This window comes from Salvelinus namaycush, chromosome 26, assembly GCF_016432855.1.
Source record: "Salvelinus namaycush isolate Seneca chromosome 26, SaNama_1.0, whole genome shotgun sequence".
Taxonomy (NCBI): Eukaryota; Metazoa; Chordata; class Actinopteri; order Salmoniformes; family Salmonidae; genus Salvelinus; species Salvelinus namaycush.
Window position 1 is genome coordinate 42,761,318 of NC_052332.1, and position 21,147 is coordinate 42,782,464.

The 21,147-nt window shown below is 45.3% G+C and overlaps 1 protein-coding gene across 1 annotated transcript in view; it reads right to left on the reverse strand.

Moving 5' to 3' along the window:
* Window positions 1-1,971: 1,971 nt before the first annotated feature.
* Window positions 1,972-21,147, reverse strand: part of slc46a3 (solute carrier family 46 member 3) — a 23,068-nt gene continuing 3,892 nt past the window's right edge. The window contains exons 4-8 of the mRNA XM_038964812.1: window positions 20,650-20,801; window positions 12,212-12,473; window positions 9,598-9,681; window positions 6,385-6,541; window positions 1,972-2,083 (exon numbers count right to left, since the gene is read on the reverse strand). Coding sequence (XP_038820740.1) covers window positions 1,972-2,083; window positions 6,385-6,541; window positions 9,598-9,681; window positions 12,212-12,473; window positions 20,650-20,801 — 767 coding nt within the window. The remainder of the gene's footprint in view (window positions 2,084-6,384; window positions 6,542-9,597; window positions 9,682-12,211; window positions 12,474-20,649; window positions 20,802-21,147) is intronic.

The following is a 21,147-nucleotide window of genomic DNA, read 5'->3' on the forward strand; positions in this document are numbered from 1 at the left end:
CTGTTTTTTTCTGTGACTTGGTGGTGATTTAACATAATCGTTTGTGGAGCTTTCGCTGTAAAGCATTTTTGAAATCAGACACTGTGGCTGGATTAACGAGAATTTTATCTTTAAAATGGTGCCTAATACTTGTATGTTTGAGAAATTTGATTTATGAGATTTCTGTTGATTTGTATTTGGCGCCCTGCAATGTTGGCGAGGGGTTCCGCGGAACCCCAGTCCTAGACAGGTTAACTGACTTGCCTAGTTAAGTAAGATACAATTGTGTAATTTGGGTGAACTATCCCTTTTGTATGGTGGAAAAAGTCCACACTGAGTGTTGTTTACTCAATTATTCTGTATTGTTTTACAATTGTACAATATATACCATTTTTGCTGACATCTTAGTCAAAAGTGACTGACAGTTATTCATGCATTCATATTTCACAGAAGGGTTTTTATTCACTTTCACGCTGGGTTGACCCAGCAGATGGGTGTTTTTTATGTCATCAATCATTAAGCTACAAAGGGGTCAGCTCACACAGTGTGGTAGCTCAGTGTGGTAGCTCAGTGTGGTAGCTCAGTGTGGTAGCTCAGTGTGGTAGCTCAGGGTGGTAGCTCAGTGTGGTAGCTCAGTGTGGTAGCTCAGTGTGGTAGCTCAGTGTGGTAGCTCAGTGTGGTAGCTCAGTGTGGTAGCTCAGTGTGGTAGCTCAGTGTGGTAGCTCAGGGTGGTAGCTCAGTGTGGTAGCTCACACAGTGTGGTAGCTCAGGGTGGTAGCTCAGTGTGGTAGCTCAGTGTGGTAGCTCAGTGTGGTAGCTCAGGGTGGTAGCTCAGTGTGGTAGCTCAGTGTGGTAGCTCAGGGTGGTAGCTCAGGGTGGTAGCTCACACAGTGTGGTAGCCCAGGGTGGTAGCTCACAGAGTGTGGTAGCTCACACAATATGGTAGCTCAGTGTGGTAGCTCACACAATATGGTAGCTCAGTGTGGTAGCTCAGTGTGGTAGCTCAGTGTGGTAGCTCACACAGTGTGGTAGCCCAGGGTGGTAGCTCACAGAGTGTGGTAGCTCAGTGTGGTAGCTCACACAGTGTGGTAGCTCAGTGTGGTAGCACAGGGTGGTAGCTCAGTGTGGTAGCTCAGTGTGGTAGCTCAGTGTGGTAGCTCAGTGTGGTAGCTCAGTGTGGTAGCTCAGTGTGGTAGCTCACACAGTGTGGTAGCTCAGTGTGGTAGCACAGGGTGGTAGCTCAGTGTGGTAGCTCAGTGTGGTAGCTCAGGGTGGTAGCTCAGTGTGGTAGCTCAGGGTGGTAGCTCAGGGTGGTAGCTCAGGGTGGTAGCTCAGTGTGGTAGCTCAGGGTGGTAGCTCAGTGTGGTAGCTCAGTGTGGTAGCTCACACAGTGTGGTAGCTCAGTGTGGTAGTTCAGGGTGGTAGCTCAGGGTGGTAGCTCAGGGTGGTAGCTCAGTGTGGTAGCTCAGGCTGGTAGCTCAGGGTGGTAGCTCACACAGGGTGGTAGCTCAGTGTGGTAGTTCAGGGTGGTAGCTCACACAGGGTGGTAGCTCAGTGTGGTAGTTCAGGGTGGTAGCTCAGGGTGGTAGCTCAGGGTGGTAGCTCAGTGTGGTAGTTCAGGGTGGTAGCTCACTCAATATGGTAGCTCAGTGTGGTAGCTCAGTGTGGTAGCTCAGGGTGGTAGCTCAGGGTGGTAGCTCAGTGTGGTAGCTCAGTGTGGTAGCTCAGGGTGGTAGCTCAGGGTGGTAGCTCAGGCTGGTAGCTCAGGGTGGTAGCTCAGGGTGGTAGCTCAGTGTGGTAGTTCAGGGTGGTAGCTCAGGGTGGTAGCTCAGGGTGGTAGCTCAGTGTGGTAGTTCAGGGTGGTAGCTCAGTGTGGTAACTCAGGGTGGTAGCTCAGTGTGGTAGCTCAGGGTGGTAGCTCAGGGTGGTAGCTCACAGAGTGTGGTAGCTCAGTGTGGTACCTCACACAGTGTGGTAGCTCAGTGTGGTAGCTCAGTGTGGTAGCTGTAGTGACTGTCCACAGCTCTCTGTCTCCTCCTCTTCATCATCAGCTGTTAGTCGACTGGCCTCTTCATCCTTGTCCAGACGCAGACACATTACCACCCTGGAGACAGACAGACAGACACATTACTACCATGGAGACAGACAGACAGACAGACAGACACATTACCACCCTGGAGACAGACAGACAGAAACATTACTACCATGGAGACAGACAGACAGACAGACAGACAGACAGACACATTCCCACCCTGGAGACAGACAGACAGACAGACACATTACCACCCTGGAGACAGACAGACAGACAGACACATTACTACCATGGAGACAGACAGACACATTACCACCCTGGAGACAGACAGACAGACACATTACTACCATGGAGACAGACAGACAGACAGACACATTCCCACCCTGGAGACAGACAGACAGACACATTACCACCCTGGAGACAGACAGACAGACACATTACCACCCTGGAGACAGACAGACAGACACATTACCACCCTGGAGACAGACAGACAGACACATTACTACCCTGGAGACAGACAGACAGACACATTACTACCCTGGAGACAGACAGACAGACACATTACCACCCTGGAGACAGACAGACAGACACATTACTACCATGGAGACAGACAGACAGACACATTACCACCCTGGAGACAGACAGACAGACACATTACCACCCTGGAGACAGACAGACAGACACATTACTACCCTGGAGACAGACAGACAGACAGACAGACAGACAGACAGACAGACAGACAGACACATTACCACCCTGGAGACAGACAGACACATTGCCACCCTGGAGACAGACAGACAGACAGACAGACAGACACATTACCAGTCTAAACCCAGTCTAAACCCAGTCTAAACCCAGTCTAAACCCAGTCTAAGCCCTGTCTAAGCTATTAGCCCCTACAAATGCATTGAATAACAGATAAACTACATGTATTTAACCCCTTATTCTTGTTACTTAACAGTCTCCATATACCATTCATTTTTTGGTGGTTCCCGGGGGACCTTCAGACGAGTCTTCTGTGAGGCTTGTGGGGGGAGGGGTCGTAGAGCATAACGGAGAACACCGTCATATTTCCACAGAGGGGTTATTACTATGGTAATAGGCCAAACCGTTCGGTGATTTTATGAGAAGACCTATTTTTAGGGATGGTCTGATAAACACTGCTCTGGCTCTGTCACCTTTCACCGCAGAAGCGGAAGTGCGACATCGGCGGACGGAGTAGATATCTCTAGCAAAAAATTAAATATCTCTAGCTTTAACTGACGAATTTGTGTGAGGATCTTTTATTATGCTGATTATATTTCCGCGGGGGCTTCGGACATCGACTCTAGGGGGTTAATTTATATTTCGGACTCTGACATTGCTCATTCTAATATTTCTATATTTCTTAACTTCTTTCTTTACATTTTTGGGGATTAGCGTGTATTGTTTTATATTGTTAGGTATTACTGCACTGTTGGAGCTAGGAACATAAGCATTTAGTTAGATATTACTGTACTGTTGGAGCTAGAAACACAAACATTAGGTATTACTATACTGTTGGAGCTAGAAACACAAGCATTTAGCTGGGTATTACTATACTGTTGGAGCTAGAAACACAAGCATTTAGTTAGGTATTACTGTACTGTTGGAGCTAGAATCACAAGCATTAGGTATTACTGCACTGTTGGAGCTAGAAACACAAGCATTATGTATTACTGCACTGTTGGAGCTAGAAACACAAGCATTATGTATTACTGTACTGTTGGAGCTAGGAACACAAGCATTATGTATTACTGTACTGTTGGAGCTAGAAACACAAGCATTATGTATTACTGCACTGTTGGAGCTAGGAACACAAGCATTATGTATTACTGTACTGTTGGAGCTAGGAACACAAGCATTATGTATTACTGTACTGTTGGAGCTAGAAACACAAGCATTATGTATTACTGTTGGAGCTAGAAACACAAGCATTATGTATTACTGTACTGTTGGAGCTAGAAACACAAGCATTATGTATTACTGTTGGAGCTAGAAACACAAGCATTAGGTATTACTGTACTGTTGGAGCTAGAAACACAAGCATTATGTATTACTGTTGGAGCTAGGAACACAAGCATTAGGTATTACTGTACTGTTGGAGCTAGAAACACAAGCATTATGTATTACTGTTGGAGCTAGAAACACAAGCATTAGGTATTACTGTTGGAGCTAGAAACACAAGCATTAGATATTACTGTACTGTTGGAGCTAGAAACACAAGCATTATGTATTACTGTACTGTTGGAGCTAGAAACACAAGCATTATGTATTACTGTACTGTTGGAGCTAGAAACACAAGCATTATGTATTACTGTACTGTTGGAGCTAGGAACACAAGCATTAGGTATTACTGCACTGTTGGAGCTATAAACACAAGCATTAGATATTACTGTACTGTTGGAGCTAGAAACACAAGCATTATGTATTACTGCACTGTTGGAGCTATAAACACAAGCATTAGGTATTACTGTACTGTTGGAGCTAGAAACACAAGCATTATGTATTACTGTACTGTTGGAGCTAGAAACACAAGCATTATCTATTACTGTTGGAGCTAGAATCACAAGCATTATGTATTACTGCACTGTTGGAGCTATAAACACAAGCATTAGGTAGTACTGTTGGAGGTAGAAACACAAGCATATCACTGTACTGTTGGAGGTAGAAACACAAGCATATCACTGCACTGTTGGAGGTAGAAACACAAGCATTATGTATTACTGTACTGTTGGAGCTAGAAACACAAGCATTATGTATTACTGTACTGTTGGAGCTAGAAACACAAGCATTATGTATTACTGTACTGTTGGAGCTAGAAACACAAGCATTATGTATTACTGTACTGTTGGAGCTAGAAACACAAGCATTATGTATTACTGTTGGAGCTAGAAACACAAGCATTATGTATTACTGTACTGTTGGAGCTATAAACACAAGCATTATGTATTACTGTACTGTTGGAGCTATAAACACAAGCATTAGGTATTACTGCACTGTTGGAGCTAGAAACACAAGCATTAGGTATTACTGCACTGTTGGAGCTAGAAACACAAGCATTAGGTATTACTGTACTGTTGGAGCTAGAAACACAAGCATTAGGTATTACTGCACTGTTGGAGCTATAAACACAAGCATTATGTATTACTGCACTGTTGGAGCTAGAAACACAAGCATTATGTATTACTGCACTGTTGGAGCTAGAAACACAAGCATTAGGTATTACTGTACTGTTGGAGCTAGAAACACAAGCATTATGTATTACTGCACTGTTGGAGCTAGAAACACAAGCATTATATATTACTGTACTGTTGGAGCTAGAAACACAAGCATTATATATTACTGTTGGAGCTAGAAACACAAGCATTATGTATTACTGTTGGAGCTAGGAACACAAGCATTATGTATTACTGTACTGTTGGAGCTAGAAACACAAGCATTATGTATTACTGTACTGTTGGAGCTAGGAACACAAGCATTAGGTATTACTGTTGGAGCTAGAAACACAAGCATTATGTATTACTGTTGGAGCTAGAAACACAAGCATTATGTATTACTGTTGGAGGTAGAAACACAAGCATTATGTATTACTGTTGGCGCTAGAAACACAAGCATTATGTATTACTGTACTGTTGGAGCTAGAAACACAAGCATTATGTATTACTGTACTGTTGGAGCTAGAAACACAAGCATTATGTATTACTGTACTGTTGGAGCTAGAAACACAAGCATTATGTATTACTGTACTGTTGGAGCTAGAAACACAAGCATTATGTATTACTGTACTGTTGGAGCTAGAAACATAATAATTTCGCTACACCTGTGATAAATATGTGTCCGCGACCAATACAATTTGATTTGACTTAGATTTATTTTGATCCCGGCTTTTATCTATACGATTTGGTTGTATTGACCCACCCAATCAGAATGGTTATGTTGACTGACCCATCCAATCAGAATGGTTGTGTTGACTGACTTAGCCAACCAGAATTGCCGTCTTGACTGACCCATCCAATCAGAATTATTGTGTTAACTGACTTAGCCAACCAGAATGGTTATGTTGACTGACTTGGCCAATCAGTATGGTTATGTTGACTGACCCATCCAATCAGAATGGTTACGTTGACTGACCCATCCAATCAGAATGGTTGCGTTGACTGACGCGTCCAATCAGAATGGTTGCGTTGACTGACTCACCCAATCAGAATGGTTGCGTTGACTGACGCGTCCAATCAGAATGGTTGCGTTGACTGACCCATCCAATCAGAATGGTTACGTTGACTGACCCATCCAATCAGAATGGTTGCGTTGACTGACGCGTCCAATCAGAATGGTTGCGTTGACTGACTCACCCAATCAGAACAGCCGGTATGAGTGCGATGGCTGACGCCAGCAGGAAGCTGAATCCAGGGAACCAGGAGACAGTGGAGGCGTAGGTACTGCTGAACACGGTGATCCCAACACCTATACTCAGCATCTCCACGAACGCTACACACGCAAACACTGCACCTGGCGAGAGGAGAGGACACACAGTTCTGGAGGTTACAAGCTCGTTACACCTCGCAGTAACATCTGCTAACCATGTGACCAATGTGACCAATTAGATTTGATTATCGTTGTTCTGAGTGGTTTTCTGGTACTGGGGGAGGCAGGTAGCCTAGTGGTTAGAGCAGGTAGACTAGTGGTTAGAGTGGAGGGGTGGCAGGTAGACTAGTGGTTAGAGTGGAGGGGCGGCAGGTAGACTAGTGGTTAGAGTGGAGGGGTGGCAGGTAGCCTAGTGGTTAGAGTGGAGGGGTGGCAGGTAGCCTAGTGGTTAGAGAGGAGGGGCGGCAGGTAGACTAGTGGTTAGAGTGGAGGGGTGGCAGGTAGACTAGTGGTTAGAGTGGAGGGGTGGCAGGTAGCCTAGTGGTTAGAGTGGAGGGGCGGCAGGTAGCCTAGTGGTTAGAGTGGAGGGGAGGCAGGTAGCCTAGTGGTTAGAGTGGAGGGGAGGCAGGTAGCCTAGTGGTTAGAGTGGAGGGGAGGCAGGTAGTCCTAGTGGTTAGAGTGGAGGGGCGGCAGGTAGCCTAGTGGTTAGAGTGGAGGGGTGGCAGGTAGCCTAGTGGTTAGAGTGGAGGGGAGGCAGGTAGCCTAGTGGTTAGAGTGGAGGGGCAGCAGGTAGCCTAGTGGTTAGAGTGGAGGGGCGGCAGGTAGACTAGTGGTTAGAGTGGAGGGGCGGCAGGTAGCCTAGTGGTTAGAGCGGAGGGGCGGCAGGTAGACTAGTGGTTAGAGCGGAGGGGCGGCAGGTAGACTAGTGGTTAGAGTGGAGGGGCGGCAGGTAGCCTAGTGGTTAGAGCGGAGGGGCGGCAGGTAGCCTAGTGGTTAGAGTGGAGGGGAGGCAGGTAGACTAGTGGTTAGAGAGGAGGGGCGGCAGGTAGCCTAGTGGTTAGAGTGGAGGGGTGGCAGGTAGCCTAGTGGTTAGAGTGGAGGGGTGGCAGGTAGCCTAGTGGTTAGAGTGGAGGGGAGGCAGGTAGACTAGTGGTTAGAGTGGAGGGGAGGCAGGAAGCCTAGTGGTTAGAGTGGAGGGGAGGCAGGTAGACTAGTGGTTAGAGTGGAGGGGAGGCAGGTAGCCTAGTGGTTAGAGTGGAGGGGCGACAGGTAGCCTAGTGGTTAGAGTGGAGGGGCGACAGGTAGCCTAGTGGTTAGAGAGGAGGGGTGGCAGGTAGCCTAGTGGTTAGAGAGGAGGGGAGGCAGGTAGCCTAGTGGTTAGAGTGGAGGGGCGACAGGTAGCCTAGTGGTTAGAGTGGAGGGGCGGCAGGTAGCCTAGTGGTTAGAGTGGAGGGGAGGCAGGTAGCCTAGTGGTTAGAGTGGAGGGGTGGCAGGTAGCCTAGTGGTTAGAGTGGAGGGGAGGCAGGTAGCCTAGTGGTTAGAGTGGAGGGGAGGCAGGTAGCCTAGTGGTTAGAGAGGAGGGGCGGCAGGTAGCCTAGTGGTTAGAGTGGAGGGGAGGCAGGTAGCCTAGTGGTTAGAGTGGAGGGGTGGCAGGTAGCCTAGTGGTTAGAGTGGAGGGGAGGCAGGTAGACTAGTGGTTAGAGTGGAGGGGAGGCAGGTAGCCTAGTGGTTAGAGTGGAGGGGAGGCAGGTAGACTAGTGGTTAGAGTGGAGGGGAGGCAGGTAGCCTAGTGGTTAGAGTGGAGGGGCGACAGGTAGCCTAGTGGTTAGAGTGGAGGGGCGACAGGTAGCCTAGTGGTTAGAGAGGAGGGGCGGCAGGTAGCCTAGTGGTTAGAGAGGAGGGGAGGCAGGTAGCCTAGTGGTTAGAGTGGAGGGGCGGCAGGTAGCCTAGTGGTTAGAGCGGAGGGGAGGCAGGTAGCCTAGTGGTTAGAGCGGAGGGGCGGCAGGTAGCCTAGTGGTTAGAGCGGAGGGGAGGCAGGTAGCCTAGTGGTTAGAGTGGAGGGGAGGCAGGTAGCCTAGTGGTTAGAGAGGAGGGGCGGCAGGTAGCCTAGTGGTTAGAGAGGAGGGGCGGCAGGTAGCCTAGTGGTTAGAGCAGGTAGCCTAGTGGTTAGAGTGGAGGGGAGGCAGGTAGCCTAGTGGTTAGAGTGGAGTGGCGGCAGGTAGCCTAGTGGTTAGAGTGGAGGGCCAGTAACCGAAAGGTAAAAATCTGTCGTTCTGCCCCTGAACAAGGCAGTTAACCCACTGTTCCTAGGCCATCATTGTAAAGCCGAATTTGTTCTTAACTGACTTGCCCTAGTGAAAATAAAGGCTAAATAAATAACATACTACTGCCAGAGTCTTTATCAGTGACGTTTTTTGATTTGGAGGAGAACAAATGCTGCCCGTGACATCATCTGCACTTATCTCTCTTAGCTTCCTTAGCATCAATGCGCTAACTGTACTTCGCTCTGGATAAGTTACTTAATTAGTCAAATGTAAATGTTTCTGAACGCGGTTTAACCTCGTCACTATCGTACCTTGGGAAGTCTCATGGAAACACCGCAAGAATTGTAGATGGTGAGAGCTGTGTGTAATTTAGCCTAGCATAGCACAGTGAAACATAATTTTATGTAGCCTAGCTCAGCCTAGCATAGTGTAACGAAGTGTAATATAGCCTAGACTAGCATAGTGTAATTTAGCCTAGCATAGCATAGTGTAACATAATGTTATGTAGCCTAGCTCAGCCTAGCATAGTGTAACGAAGTGTAATATAGCCTAGACTAGCATAGTGTAATTTAGCCTAGCATAGCATAGTGTAACATAATGTTATGTAGCCTAGCTCAGCCTAGCATAGTGTAACGAAGTGTAATATAGCCTAGACTAGCATAGTGTAATTTAGCCTAGCATTGCATAGTGTAATGTAACATAATGTTATGTAGCCTAGCTCAGCCTAGCATAGTGTAACGAAGTGTAATATAGCCTAGACTAGCATAGTGTAATTTAGCCTAGCATAGCATAGTGTAACATAATGTTATGTAGCCTAGCTCAGCCTAGCATAGTGTAACGAAGTGTAATATAGCCTAGACTAGCATAGTGTAATTTAGCCTAGCATAGCATAGTGTAACATAATGTTATGTAGCCTAGCTTAGCATAGTGTTTTACCTTGTTCAGAGCTGAGTACTATCTTGGACATCATGGACCTCAGAACAGGAGCAGGCATGATGGAGAGAAGGAGAGGTAGCCTCACTAAGGAACACGCACACAGGAGAGAACTAGTTTACACACACACACACACACACACACACACACACACACACACACACACACACACACACACACACACACACACACACACACACACACACACACACACACACACACAGGTGAAAAATACCACAGTCTGCCAACACAGCAGCAAGATTTGTGACCTGTTGCCACAACAAAAGGACCAGTGGAGCACAAACAACATTGTAAATACAACCTATATTTATCTGTTTATTTATTTTCCCTTTCATACTTCAACTATTTGCACATTTTTACAACACAATATATAGCCAAAAACGTGTAAACATGTTTCCCATGCCAATAAAGGGGGAGAGAGAAAGAGAGACAGAGAGAGAGAAAGAGAGAGAGAGACAGAGAGAGAGACCAGAGAGAGAGAGAGAGAGAGAGAGAGAGAGAGAGAGAGAGAGAGAGAGAGAGAGAGAGAGACGGAGACGGAGACGGAGAGGGAGAGGGAGAGGGAGAGGGAGAGAGACAGAAAGATAGAGGGAGGGAGAGAGAGAGAGAGATAGAGAGGGGGAGGGAGGGAGAGAGAGAGAGAGAGACAGAGATAGAGAGAAAGTGTGTGAGAGAGAGAGAGAGAGAGAGAGAGAGAGAGAGAGAGAGAGAGAGAGAGAGAGAGAGAGAGAGAGAGAGAGAGAGAGAGAGAGAGAGAGAGGGGGAGAGAAGGAGAGAGACAGAGGGAGAGAGAGAGAGAGAGACAGAAAGATAGAGGGAGGGAGAGAGAGAGAGAGATAGAGAGGGGGAGGGAGGGAGAGAGAGAGAGAGAGAGAGAGAGAGAGAGAGAGAGAGAGAGAGAGAGAGAGAGAGATGGGGGAAAGAGGTGGGGAGGGTGTTTTAGTTAAATATTTTTACACAAACACACAGGAGTTTCTGGAGTGTACATTCCCTCTCTCACTTACAGAACCGATTACAGTACTATAGTTCTTTCTCTGGATATAAGGTACATTTTGATAAAAGCGAAATCTTACCGTTGTCTGTCTTTGACCATCATACCATCAAGCACAAGTTTCCTTTTAGATGGTCGCCTATGGGCTTCACATATTTGGGCATAATGGTGGATGGTAACCTGAACAACCTCTATAAACTCAATCTGGCCAATTTGTTGCAAAAGGTGGAGGGTGACCTTTGTAAATGGATGGACTTACCTCTCACTCTACTGGGTAGAATCAATGTAATTAAAATGAATGTCCTGCCCATATTTCTATATCTGTTTCAATCTCTCCCTATCCCTGTTCCCGCAGCATTCTTTTCCTCTCTCGACAAGATGACCAGACGGTTTATCTGGCACGGCAAAACCCCTAGGGTTGGCCTGGATAAACTGACCCTTGATTACGGTCAAGGGGGCTTAAACCTCCCCAATTTCAGAATGTACTACTGGGCTGCACAGTCTAGATTTCTACCTCAGAGGTTTGACAATGGTAATAGGTGGAGTTCCTCTGTCCAGTGTCTGTGTTCTTTTGCCCATCTTAATCTTTTCTTTTTATTGGCCAGTCTGAAATATGGCTTTTTCCTTGCAACTCTGCCTAGAAGGCCAGCATCCTGGAGTCGTCTCTTCACTGTTGACGTTGAGACTGGTGTTTTGCGGGTACTATTTAATGAAGCTGCCATTTGAGGACTTGTGAGGCATCTGTTTCTCAAACTAGACACTCTAATGTACTTGTCCTCTTGCTCAGTTGTGCACCGGAGCCTCCCACTCCTCTTTCTATTCTGGTTAGAGCCAGTTTGCGCTGTTCTGTGAAGGGAGTAGTACACAGCGTTGTACGAGATCTTCAGTTTCTTGGCAATTTCTCGCATGGAATAGCCTTAATTTCTCAAAACAAGAATAGATTGACGAGTTTCAGAAGAAAGGGCTTTGTTTCTGGTCATTTTGAGCCTGTAATCGAACCCACAAATGCTGATGCTCCAGATACTCAACTAGTCTAAAGGCCAGTTTGATTGCTTCTTTAATCAGGACAACAGTTTTCAGCTGTGCTAACATAATTGCAAAAGGGTTTTCTAATGATAAACTAGCCTTTTAAAAATGATCAACGTGGATTAGCTAACACAACGTGCCATTGGAACACAGGAGTGATGGTTGCTGATAATGGGCCTCTGTACGCCTATGTAGATATTCCATTAAATATCAGCCGTTTCCAGCTACAATAGTCATTTACAACATTAACAATGTCTACACTGTATTTCTGATCAATTTGATGTTATTTTAATGGACAAAAAAATAGTTTTTCTTTCAAAAACAAGGACATTTCTAAGTCACCCCAAACTTTTGAACGGTAGTGTGTCATATATATATATACATAAATATATATTTTTTACACTCGTCTGTTGTCTTGTAAGGTTATTGTCACTTTGTTATATTGTTGTCTAATATCTTTTAATTTTTGTTTTGAATGTTCTTAATTGGAAAATGCAAAAATAAAATATATATATATTTTTTAATTTTCGTTAACCCCTAACCCTTAACCTAACCCTTACCCTAAACCCCAGCCCCCACCCCCCTCCGTCTCCCCTAGGAACATGAGCAGTGTGCTCTTGGCGAAGGCAGCCATCAGTAGTCCTGCAGCGACAGACAGCAGCCCCAGTAGTACTATATACCCGTCCCGAAGACAGCGCGACAGCAGGGACACCCCTGCAAAGCTCCCCAGGTAGATGAGTGTAGACAAAGCTGAACCATAACCCACCAACACCTCACTCCAACACAGAGGAGCATTCAGCTCATACAGGATGAAGATGGACATACCACCCAGCTTAGACACCTGTAGAGGAGAGAGAGGGTGGACACAGTTACTAATTTTCTGTTAACAGTTATTTGAACGGAATGTTTGAAAAAATACTAAATTAAATCTAATGAACAATCAGTTTAGATAGCTGACAGGAAGATGGGGGGAGGGGGAGGGAGATGGGGGGAGGGGGAGAGAGAGATGAGCTCCTGAATATTTTTTGACAAAAATATAGATTTAGATTTTATTTACAAGGACATATAGGATACTAACCTCCATAACATAACCTTCACAACAAACCTGCAATCTGATGTTGGACAACTTTACCTGGAAGGATTCTAGAAGGATTCTTACTACCAAGGATTCTACTACCAAGGATTCTTACTACCAAGGATTCTTACTACCAAGGATTCTTACTACCAAGGATTCTACTACCAAGGATTCTACTACCAAGGATTCTACTACCAAGGATTCTACTACCAAGGATTCTACTGCTAAGGATTCTACTGCCAAGGAATCTACTACCAAGGATGTTTAATACCAAGGATTCTACTACCAAGGATTCTACTGCCAAGGATTCTACTACCAAGGATTCTACTACCAAGGATTCTACTACCAAGGATTCTACTACCAAGGATTCTACTACCAAGGATTCTACTACCAAGGATTCTACTACCAAGGATTCTACTACCAAGGATTCTTACTACCAAGGATTCTTACTACCAAGACTTCTTACTACCAAGGATTCTACTACCAAGGATTCTACTACCAAGGATTCTACTACCAAGGATTCTTACTACCAAGGATTCTACTACCAAGGATTCTTACTACCAAGGATTCTACTACCAAGGATTCTTACTACCAAGGATTCTAACTACCAAGGATTCTACTACCAAGGATTCTACTACCAAGGATTCTTACTACCAAGGATTCTACTACCAAGGATTCTTACTACCAAGGATTCTACTACCAAGGATTCTTACTACCAAGGATTCTAACTACCAAGGATTCTACTACCAAGGATTCTACTACCAAGGATTCTTACTACCAAGGATTCTACTACCAAGGATTCTTACTACCAAGGATTCTTACCACCAAGGATTCTAACTACCAAGGATTCTTACTACCAAGGATTCTACTACCAAGGATTCTTACTACCAAGGATTCTTACCACCAAGGATTCTACTACCAAGGATTCTTACTACCAAGGATTCTACTACCAAGGAATCTTACTACCAAGGATTCTACTACCAAGGATTCTTACTACCAAGGATTCTTACTACCAAGGATTCTACTACCAAGGATTCTAGTACCAAGGATTCTACTACCAAGGATTCTACTACCAAGGATTCTACTACCAAGGATTCTTACTACCAAGGATTCTAGTACCAAGGATTCTTACTACCAAGGATTCTACTACCAAGGATTCTACTACCAAGGATACTAACTACCAAGGATTCTAACTTCCAAGGATTCTACTACCAAGTATTCTACTACCAAGGATTCTTACTACCAAGGATTCTACTACCAAGGATTCTAACTACCAAGGATTCTACTACCAAGGATTCTAACTACCAAGGATTCTACTACCAAGGATTCTACTACCAAGGATTCTTACTACCAAGGATACTAACTACCAAGGATTCTAACTACCAAGGATTCTACTACCAAGGATTCTTACTACCAAGGATTCTAACTACCAAGGATTCTACTACCAAGGATTCTAACTACCAAGGATTCTTACTACCAAGGATTCTACTACCAAGGATTCTTACTACCAAGGATACTAACTACCAAGGATTCTAACTACCAAGGATTCTACTACCAAGGATTCTACTACCAAGGATTCTACTACCAAGGATTCTTACTACCAAGGATTCTTACTACCAAGGATTCTACTACCAAGGATTCTTACTACCAAGGATTCTTACTACCAAGGATTCTACTACCAAGGATTCTTACTACCAAGGATTCTTACTACCAAGGATACTAACTACCAAGGATTCTACTACCAAGGATTCTACTACCAAAGATTCTTACTACCAAGGATACTAACTACCAAGGATACTAACTACCAAGGATTCTACTACCAAGGATTCTACTACCAAGGATTCTTACTACCAAGGATTCTTACTACCAAGGATTCTAACTACCAAGGATTCTACTACCAAGGATTCTTACTACCAAGGATTCTACTACTGTCACGCCCTGACTTTAGTTATATTTGTTTTCTGTTTTGTGTCTGCACCAGACAGAACTGTTTCGCTTTCGTTCTCCTGTTTGTTGTTTTTGTTCGATTTGGCTAGAGTGGGCATTCAGCCTGGAAGAGTGGTGCCAAGGCTACGCACCAGATCTCCAGTGCTCCCCCACAGTCCTGTGCCTGCAGCCTGTCCGGAGCTGCCAGAGTCTCCCTCCTGTCCGGAGCTGCCAGAGTCTCCCTCCTGTCCGGAGTTGCCAGAGTCTCCCTCCTGTCCGGAGCTGCCAGAGTCTCCCTCCTGTCCGGAGCTGCCAGAGTCTCCCTCCTGTCCGGAGCAGCCAGAGTCTCCCTCCTGTCCGGAGCAGCCAGAGTCTCCCTCCTGTCCGGAGCTGCCAGAGTCTCCTTCCTGTCCGGGGCTGCTAGTCTCCTTCCTGTCCGGGGCTGCCAGAGTCTCCCTCCTGTCCGGAGCTGCCAGTCTCCCTCCTGTCCGGAGCTGCCAGAGTCTCCCTCCTGTCCGGAGCTGCCAGAGTCTCCCTCCTGTCCGGAGCTGCCAGAGTCTCCCTCCTGTCCGGAGCTGCCAGAGTCTCCCTCCTGTCCGGAGCTGCCAGAGTCTCCCTCCTGTCCGGAGCTGCCAGAGTCTCCCTCCTGTCCGGAGCTGCCAGTCTCCCTCCTGTCCGGAGCTGCCAGAGTCTCCCTCCTGTCCGGAGCTGCCAGAGTCTCCCTCCTGTCCGGAGCTGCCAGAGTCTCCCTCCTGTCCGGAGCTGCCAGAGTCTCCCTCCTGTCCGGAGCTGCCAGAGTCTCCCTCCTGTCCGGAGCTGCCAGAGTCTCCCTCCTGTCCGGAGCTGCCAGAGTCTCCCTCCTGTCCGGAGCTGCCAGAGTCTCCCTCCTGTCCGGAGCTGCCAGAGTCTCCCTCCTGTCCGGAGCTGCCAGAGTCTCCCTCCTGTCCGGAGCTGCCATAGTCTCCCTCCTGTCCGGAGCTGCCATAGTCTCCCTCCTGTCCGGAGCTGCCAGAGTCTCCCTCCTGTCCGGAGCTGCCAGTCTCCCTCCTGTCCGGAGCTGCCAGAGTCTCCCTCCTGTTTGGGGCCCGCTGTAAGGGTCCCCAGTCTGGGGTCGGCGGCAAGGGTCCCCGCTCCAGAGGCGCCACCTAAGTGGGCCAAGACTAAGGTGGAGTGGGGTCCACGTCCCGCGCCAGAGCCGCCAACGGGGATAGATGCCCACCCAGACCCTCCCCTATATCTTTAGGCTTTGCGGCCGGAGTCCGCATCTTTGGGGGGGGGTACTGTCACGCCCTGACTTTAGTTATATTTGTTTTCTGTTTTGTGTCTGCACCAGACAGAACTAACCCTAACCCTTTCGTTCTCCTGTTTGTTGTTTTGTTCGATTTTTGGGGATTAAATCATGAACACTTTAAACGCTGCACCTTGGTCCACTCTTCCTTCAGCCCACGAGAACCGTTACAACTACCAAGGATTCAACTACCAAGGATTCTACTACCAAGGATTCTTACTACCAAGGATTCTTACTACCAAGGATTCTACTACCAAGGATTCTTACTAACAAGGATTCTACTACCAAGGATTCTACGACCAAGGATTCTACGACCAAGGATTCTACTACCAAGGATTCTACTACCAAGGATTCTTACTACCAAGGATTCTTACTACCAAGGATTCTACTACCAAGGATTCTAACTACCAAGGATTCTTGCTACCAAGGATTCTACTACCAAGGATTCTTACTACCAAGGATTCTTACTACCAAGGATTCTACTACCAAGGATTCTTACTACCAAGGATTCTTACTACCAAGGATTCTAACTACCAAGGATTCTTACTACCAAGGATTCTTACTACCAAGGATTCTACTACCAAGGATTCTACTACCAAGGATTCTACTACCAAGGATTCTAACTACCAAGGATTCTTGCTACCAAGGATTCTACTACCAAGGATTCTTACTACCAAGGATTCTTACTACCAAGGATTCTACTACCAAGGATTCTACTACCAAGGATTCTTACTACCAAGGGTTCTTGCTACCAAGGATTCTTACTACCAAGGATTCTAACTACCAAGGATTCTAGTACCAAGGATTCTTACTCCCAAGGATTCTTACTACCAAGGATTCTTACTACCAAGGATTCTACTACCAAGGATTCTAACTACCAAGGATTCTAACTACCAAGGATTCTAACTACCAAGGATTCTACTACCAAGGATTCTACTACCAAGGATTCTACTACCAAGGATTCTTACTACCAAGGATTCTTACTACCAAGGATTCTTACTCCCAAGGATTCTTACTACCAAGGATTCTACTACCAAGGATTCTTACTACCAAGGATTCTACTACCAAGGATTCTAACTACCAAGGATTCTACTACCAAGGATTCTACTACCAAGGATTCTACTACCAAGGATTCTACTACCAAGGATTCTAACTACCAAGGATTCTAACTACCAAGGATTCTAACTACCAAGGATTCTACTACCAAGGATACTACTACCAAGGATTCTAACTACCAAGGATTCTACTACCAAGGATTCTACTACCAAGGATTCTACTACCAAGGATTCTTACTACCAAGGATTCTTACTACCAAGACTTCTTACTACCAAGGATTCTACTACCAAGGATTCTACTACCAAGGATTCTACTACCAAGGATTCTTACTACCAATAATTTGTTCTTAACTGACTTTCCTAGTTAAAAACTTCTTCTCAATAGGGGGTGCTGTTTGGACTTTGTAATAATTTCGTTCCCAAATTAAACTGCCTCGTACTCAATTCTTGCTCATACAATATGCATATTATTATTACTATTGGATAGAAAACACTCTCTAGTTTCTAAAACCGTTTGAATTATATCTCTGAGTGAAACAGAACTCATTCTGCAGCACACTTCCTGTCAGGAAGTGAGATTTCTGAAATCGAGGTCTCTGTTCTAGGGTCAGTTTATAAATTCCCATGTAAGCTATGGGGCTACATGCACTGCCTACTCCTTCCCCTAGATGTCAGTAATCGGTGAGAATTTGAATGGAGTGGATTGCACTATCTGGGGCACTATAAAAGCTCTTGGAACGGAAGGTCCGACCTTTTCAACGGGGGGCCTGACGCAGGAGGGACATCACCATGGCGTCCTGAAAAGCTTTCGTTTTAGCAGTTCTATATCTCCGGCTCTGATTTAATTTGATTTTTGTCTTAAAAACTTCATAAGGTAGTTAATTTAAACCGACTTATAGCAGTTTATATCAGTTTATTGCGATTTTCTGGAATTTCTTTGTCACGCGCTATCGCGAGTTGGACACCTCTCCGGCACATAGCTAGCGTTAGCTGCTAATTCTACAGGAGAAGAGGACATCTTTCAACCAAAAGATGATTGTTCTGGAGAAAGGACACCTTGCCCAAGATTCTGATGGAAGCTCATCAAATAGTAAGAAGTCTTTATGCTGTTAATTCGTATTTATGTTGAAAAATGTTAAACAATAATTCCGCCATGAATTTCGGTGCGGTCTCGCCTTAGTGCACGCTGTATGTAGTAGTAACGTTAATTTTAAAAATCTAACACAGTGGCTGCATTAAGAACTAATGTATCTTTCATTTGCTGTCCAACCTGTATTTTTTAGTCAAGTTTATGATTAGTTATCGATTAGATTAGGTGCCTCTCCAAGATGGCGCTGGACAGATTGCTTGAAGTTTGGCTACTAATCACATTGTATAACCACGATTTGTGCCGCTACATATGCACATTTTCGAACAAACCCTATATGCATTGTGTAATATGATGTTACAGGACTGTCATCTGAAGAAGTTTATGAAGGTTAGTCAAAAATTATATATCTTTTGCTTGTTTGTTACGATCGCTAACCTTTGCTGCTGGTAAATGGCTTGTGTTTCTGGCTATTGTGGTAAGCTAATATAATGCTATATTGTGTTTTCGCTGTAAAACACTTAAAAAATCTGAAATATTGGCTGGATTCACAAGATCTTTGTCTTTCATTTGCTGTACGCTGTGTATTTTTCAGAAATGTTTTATGATGAGTATTTAGGTAATTCACGTTGCTCTCTGTAGTTATTCTAGTCGCTTTGGTGAGAGTTGTGATGGTGGCTGCAATGGTAAACTATGATTTATACCTGAAATATGCACATTTTTCTAACAAAACATATGCTATACAATAAATATGTTATCAGACTGTCATCTGATGAAGTTGTTTCTTGGTTAGTGGCTATTTATATCTTTATTTGGTCGAATTTGTGAGTGATTGCTACCTATGCAGGAAAAAAATGGTGGAGTAAAAAAAATGGTGTCTTTTGCTAACGTGGTTAGCTAATAGATTTACATATTGTGTCTTCCCTGTAAAACATTTTAAAAATCAGAAATGATGGCTGGATTCACAAGATGTGTATCTTTCATCTGGTGTCTTGGACTTGTGATTTAATGATATTTAGATGCTAGTATTTACTTGTGACGCTATGCTAGGCTATGCTAGTCAGCTTTTTTACTGATGGGGGTGCTCCCGGATCCGGGATTGTGTGGAAGTAGAGGTTAAACAAAGGTTAAATTAAATTAAATAAAAAATAAAAAACATCTACTCCAATAGCTGTGCTCTAGCTTGGCTTCCTGAACTCACTGGGAACGCTTTTATCTCATATTAATCTTGTCCATCTATGAGAAACTGAAAGGGTTTTTGTAAAAAAAAAAATCTATGAATAATTTTAGATTAATGGCTGTAAATAGTCGGAAGAGCGAATTAAATAGTAGACATCTCAGCTTCAAGTGGTTTCAGGTTTCAAATCCTACGTCACACAGGCTAAACAATACTACCGTGTCCTTGGGAACGAGAGCTATCGCTCAATGCAAGCCATTTTGATCTACGGTGTCCACAGATTCATAACAAAAATGGAACCGGTACCAGAACCACGCAGGTTTCTAAACAGGGGACCTTACAACTAACCCCAAAACCCTAAACCTAACCCTAACCCTTAACCTAACCCTAAACCTAACCCTAACCCTTAACCTAACCCTAAACCTAACCCTAACCCTTAACCTAACCCTAACCCTTAACCTAACCCTTAACCTAACCCTTAACCTAACCCTAACCCTTAACCTAACCCTAACCCTTAACCTAACCCTTAACCTAACCCTTAACCTAACCCTTAACCTAACCCTAACAGGGGACCTTACAACTAACAAAAACACACACATCTTGTTTTCATGACATTTCTGGACCTTTTGGAGTGTAAAATGTTTTACTATTAGAAATCCTATTTTCCCCTAACCCTCAACCTAACCCTCAACCTAACCCCAAAACCCTAACCCTAACCCTAACCCTTAACCTAACCCCAAAACCCTAACCCTAAACCTTAACCTAACCCTCAACCTAACCCTCAACCTAACCCCAAAACCCTAACCCTCAACCTAACCCCAAAACCCTAAACCTAAACCTTAACCTAACCCTTAACCTAACCCCAAAACCCTAACCCTAAACCTAACCCCAAAACCCTAACCCTAAACCTTAACCTAACCCTCAACCTAACCCTCAACCTAACCCCAAAACCCTCAACCTAACCCTCAACCTAACCCCAAAACCCCAAAACCCTAACCCTCAACCTAACCCTAACCCTAACCCTAACCTAACCCTAACCCTAACCCTAACCTAACCCTAACCCTAACCTAACCCTAACCCTAAACCTAACCCTAACCTAACCCTAACCCTAAACCTAACCCTAACCTAACCCTAACCTAACCCTAACCCTAAACCTAAACCTAATCCCAAAACCCTAAACCTAACCCTAACCCCCAAACCCTAAATCTAACCCTTTAAGCTTAAAATATAATTTGAACAAATTCAGGACCTGAAAAAACACACACTCTCTTACCGTATAGAAAGCGAAGGCTGCCAGTATCAGTCCCAGGACAGTTTTCCTCCTCCTTGGTGATGCGGTGAATAACAGATACACACCCTGAAACCGACCAATCAGGGCTTCTCGTTGGAGAAAGCGGGCTGAGCCTGACCCAAAAGGTGTCGGTGATGATGATGATGGTGATGAAGATGAGTCTGTGTGCGAGGGTCTCTCCACAGTCTCCTGCAGTACCCACGCTGTGTATACCAGGTTGATCAGGTGTAGTACGGCTGCCGTGATGAACGGCCAGGTGAACCCTGCCGTCTGAATATAGAACCCAGTACACAGAGAGGCTAGCCCTGACAACACACCTAGCAACATCTCCAAGGCTGCCATACGCACCGTACGACCCCCACCCTTACCCCAGTCTCTCTCTCTATTCCCTCCGTCTCTCCCTCTGTCTCCCTGTCCATCGCTCTCTCCATCTCTCTCTCTGTCTCTGCCTCCATCTCTCCCTCTGTCTCTCTCTCCATCACTCTCTCCATCTCTCTCACTGTCTCTGCCTCCATCTTTCCCTCTGTCTCCCTCTTCATCTCTCCTTTGATCTCCCTCTCCACTCCCCCCACTCGTACCCCGATCTCTACAATCATCTCCTCCCCCACCCCCACTT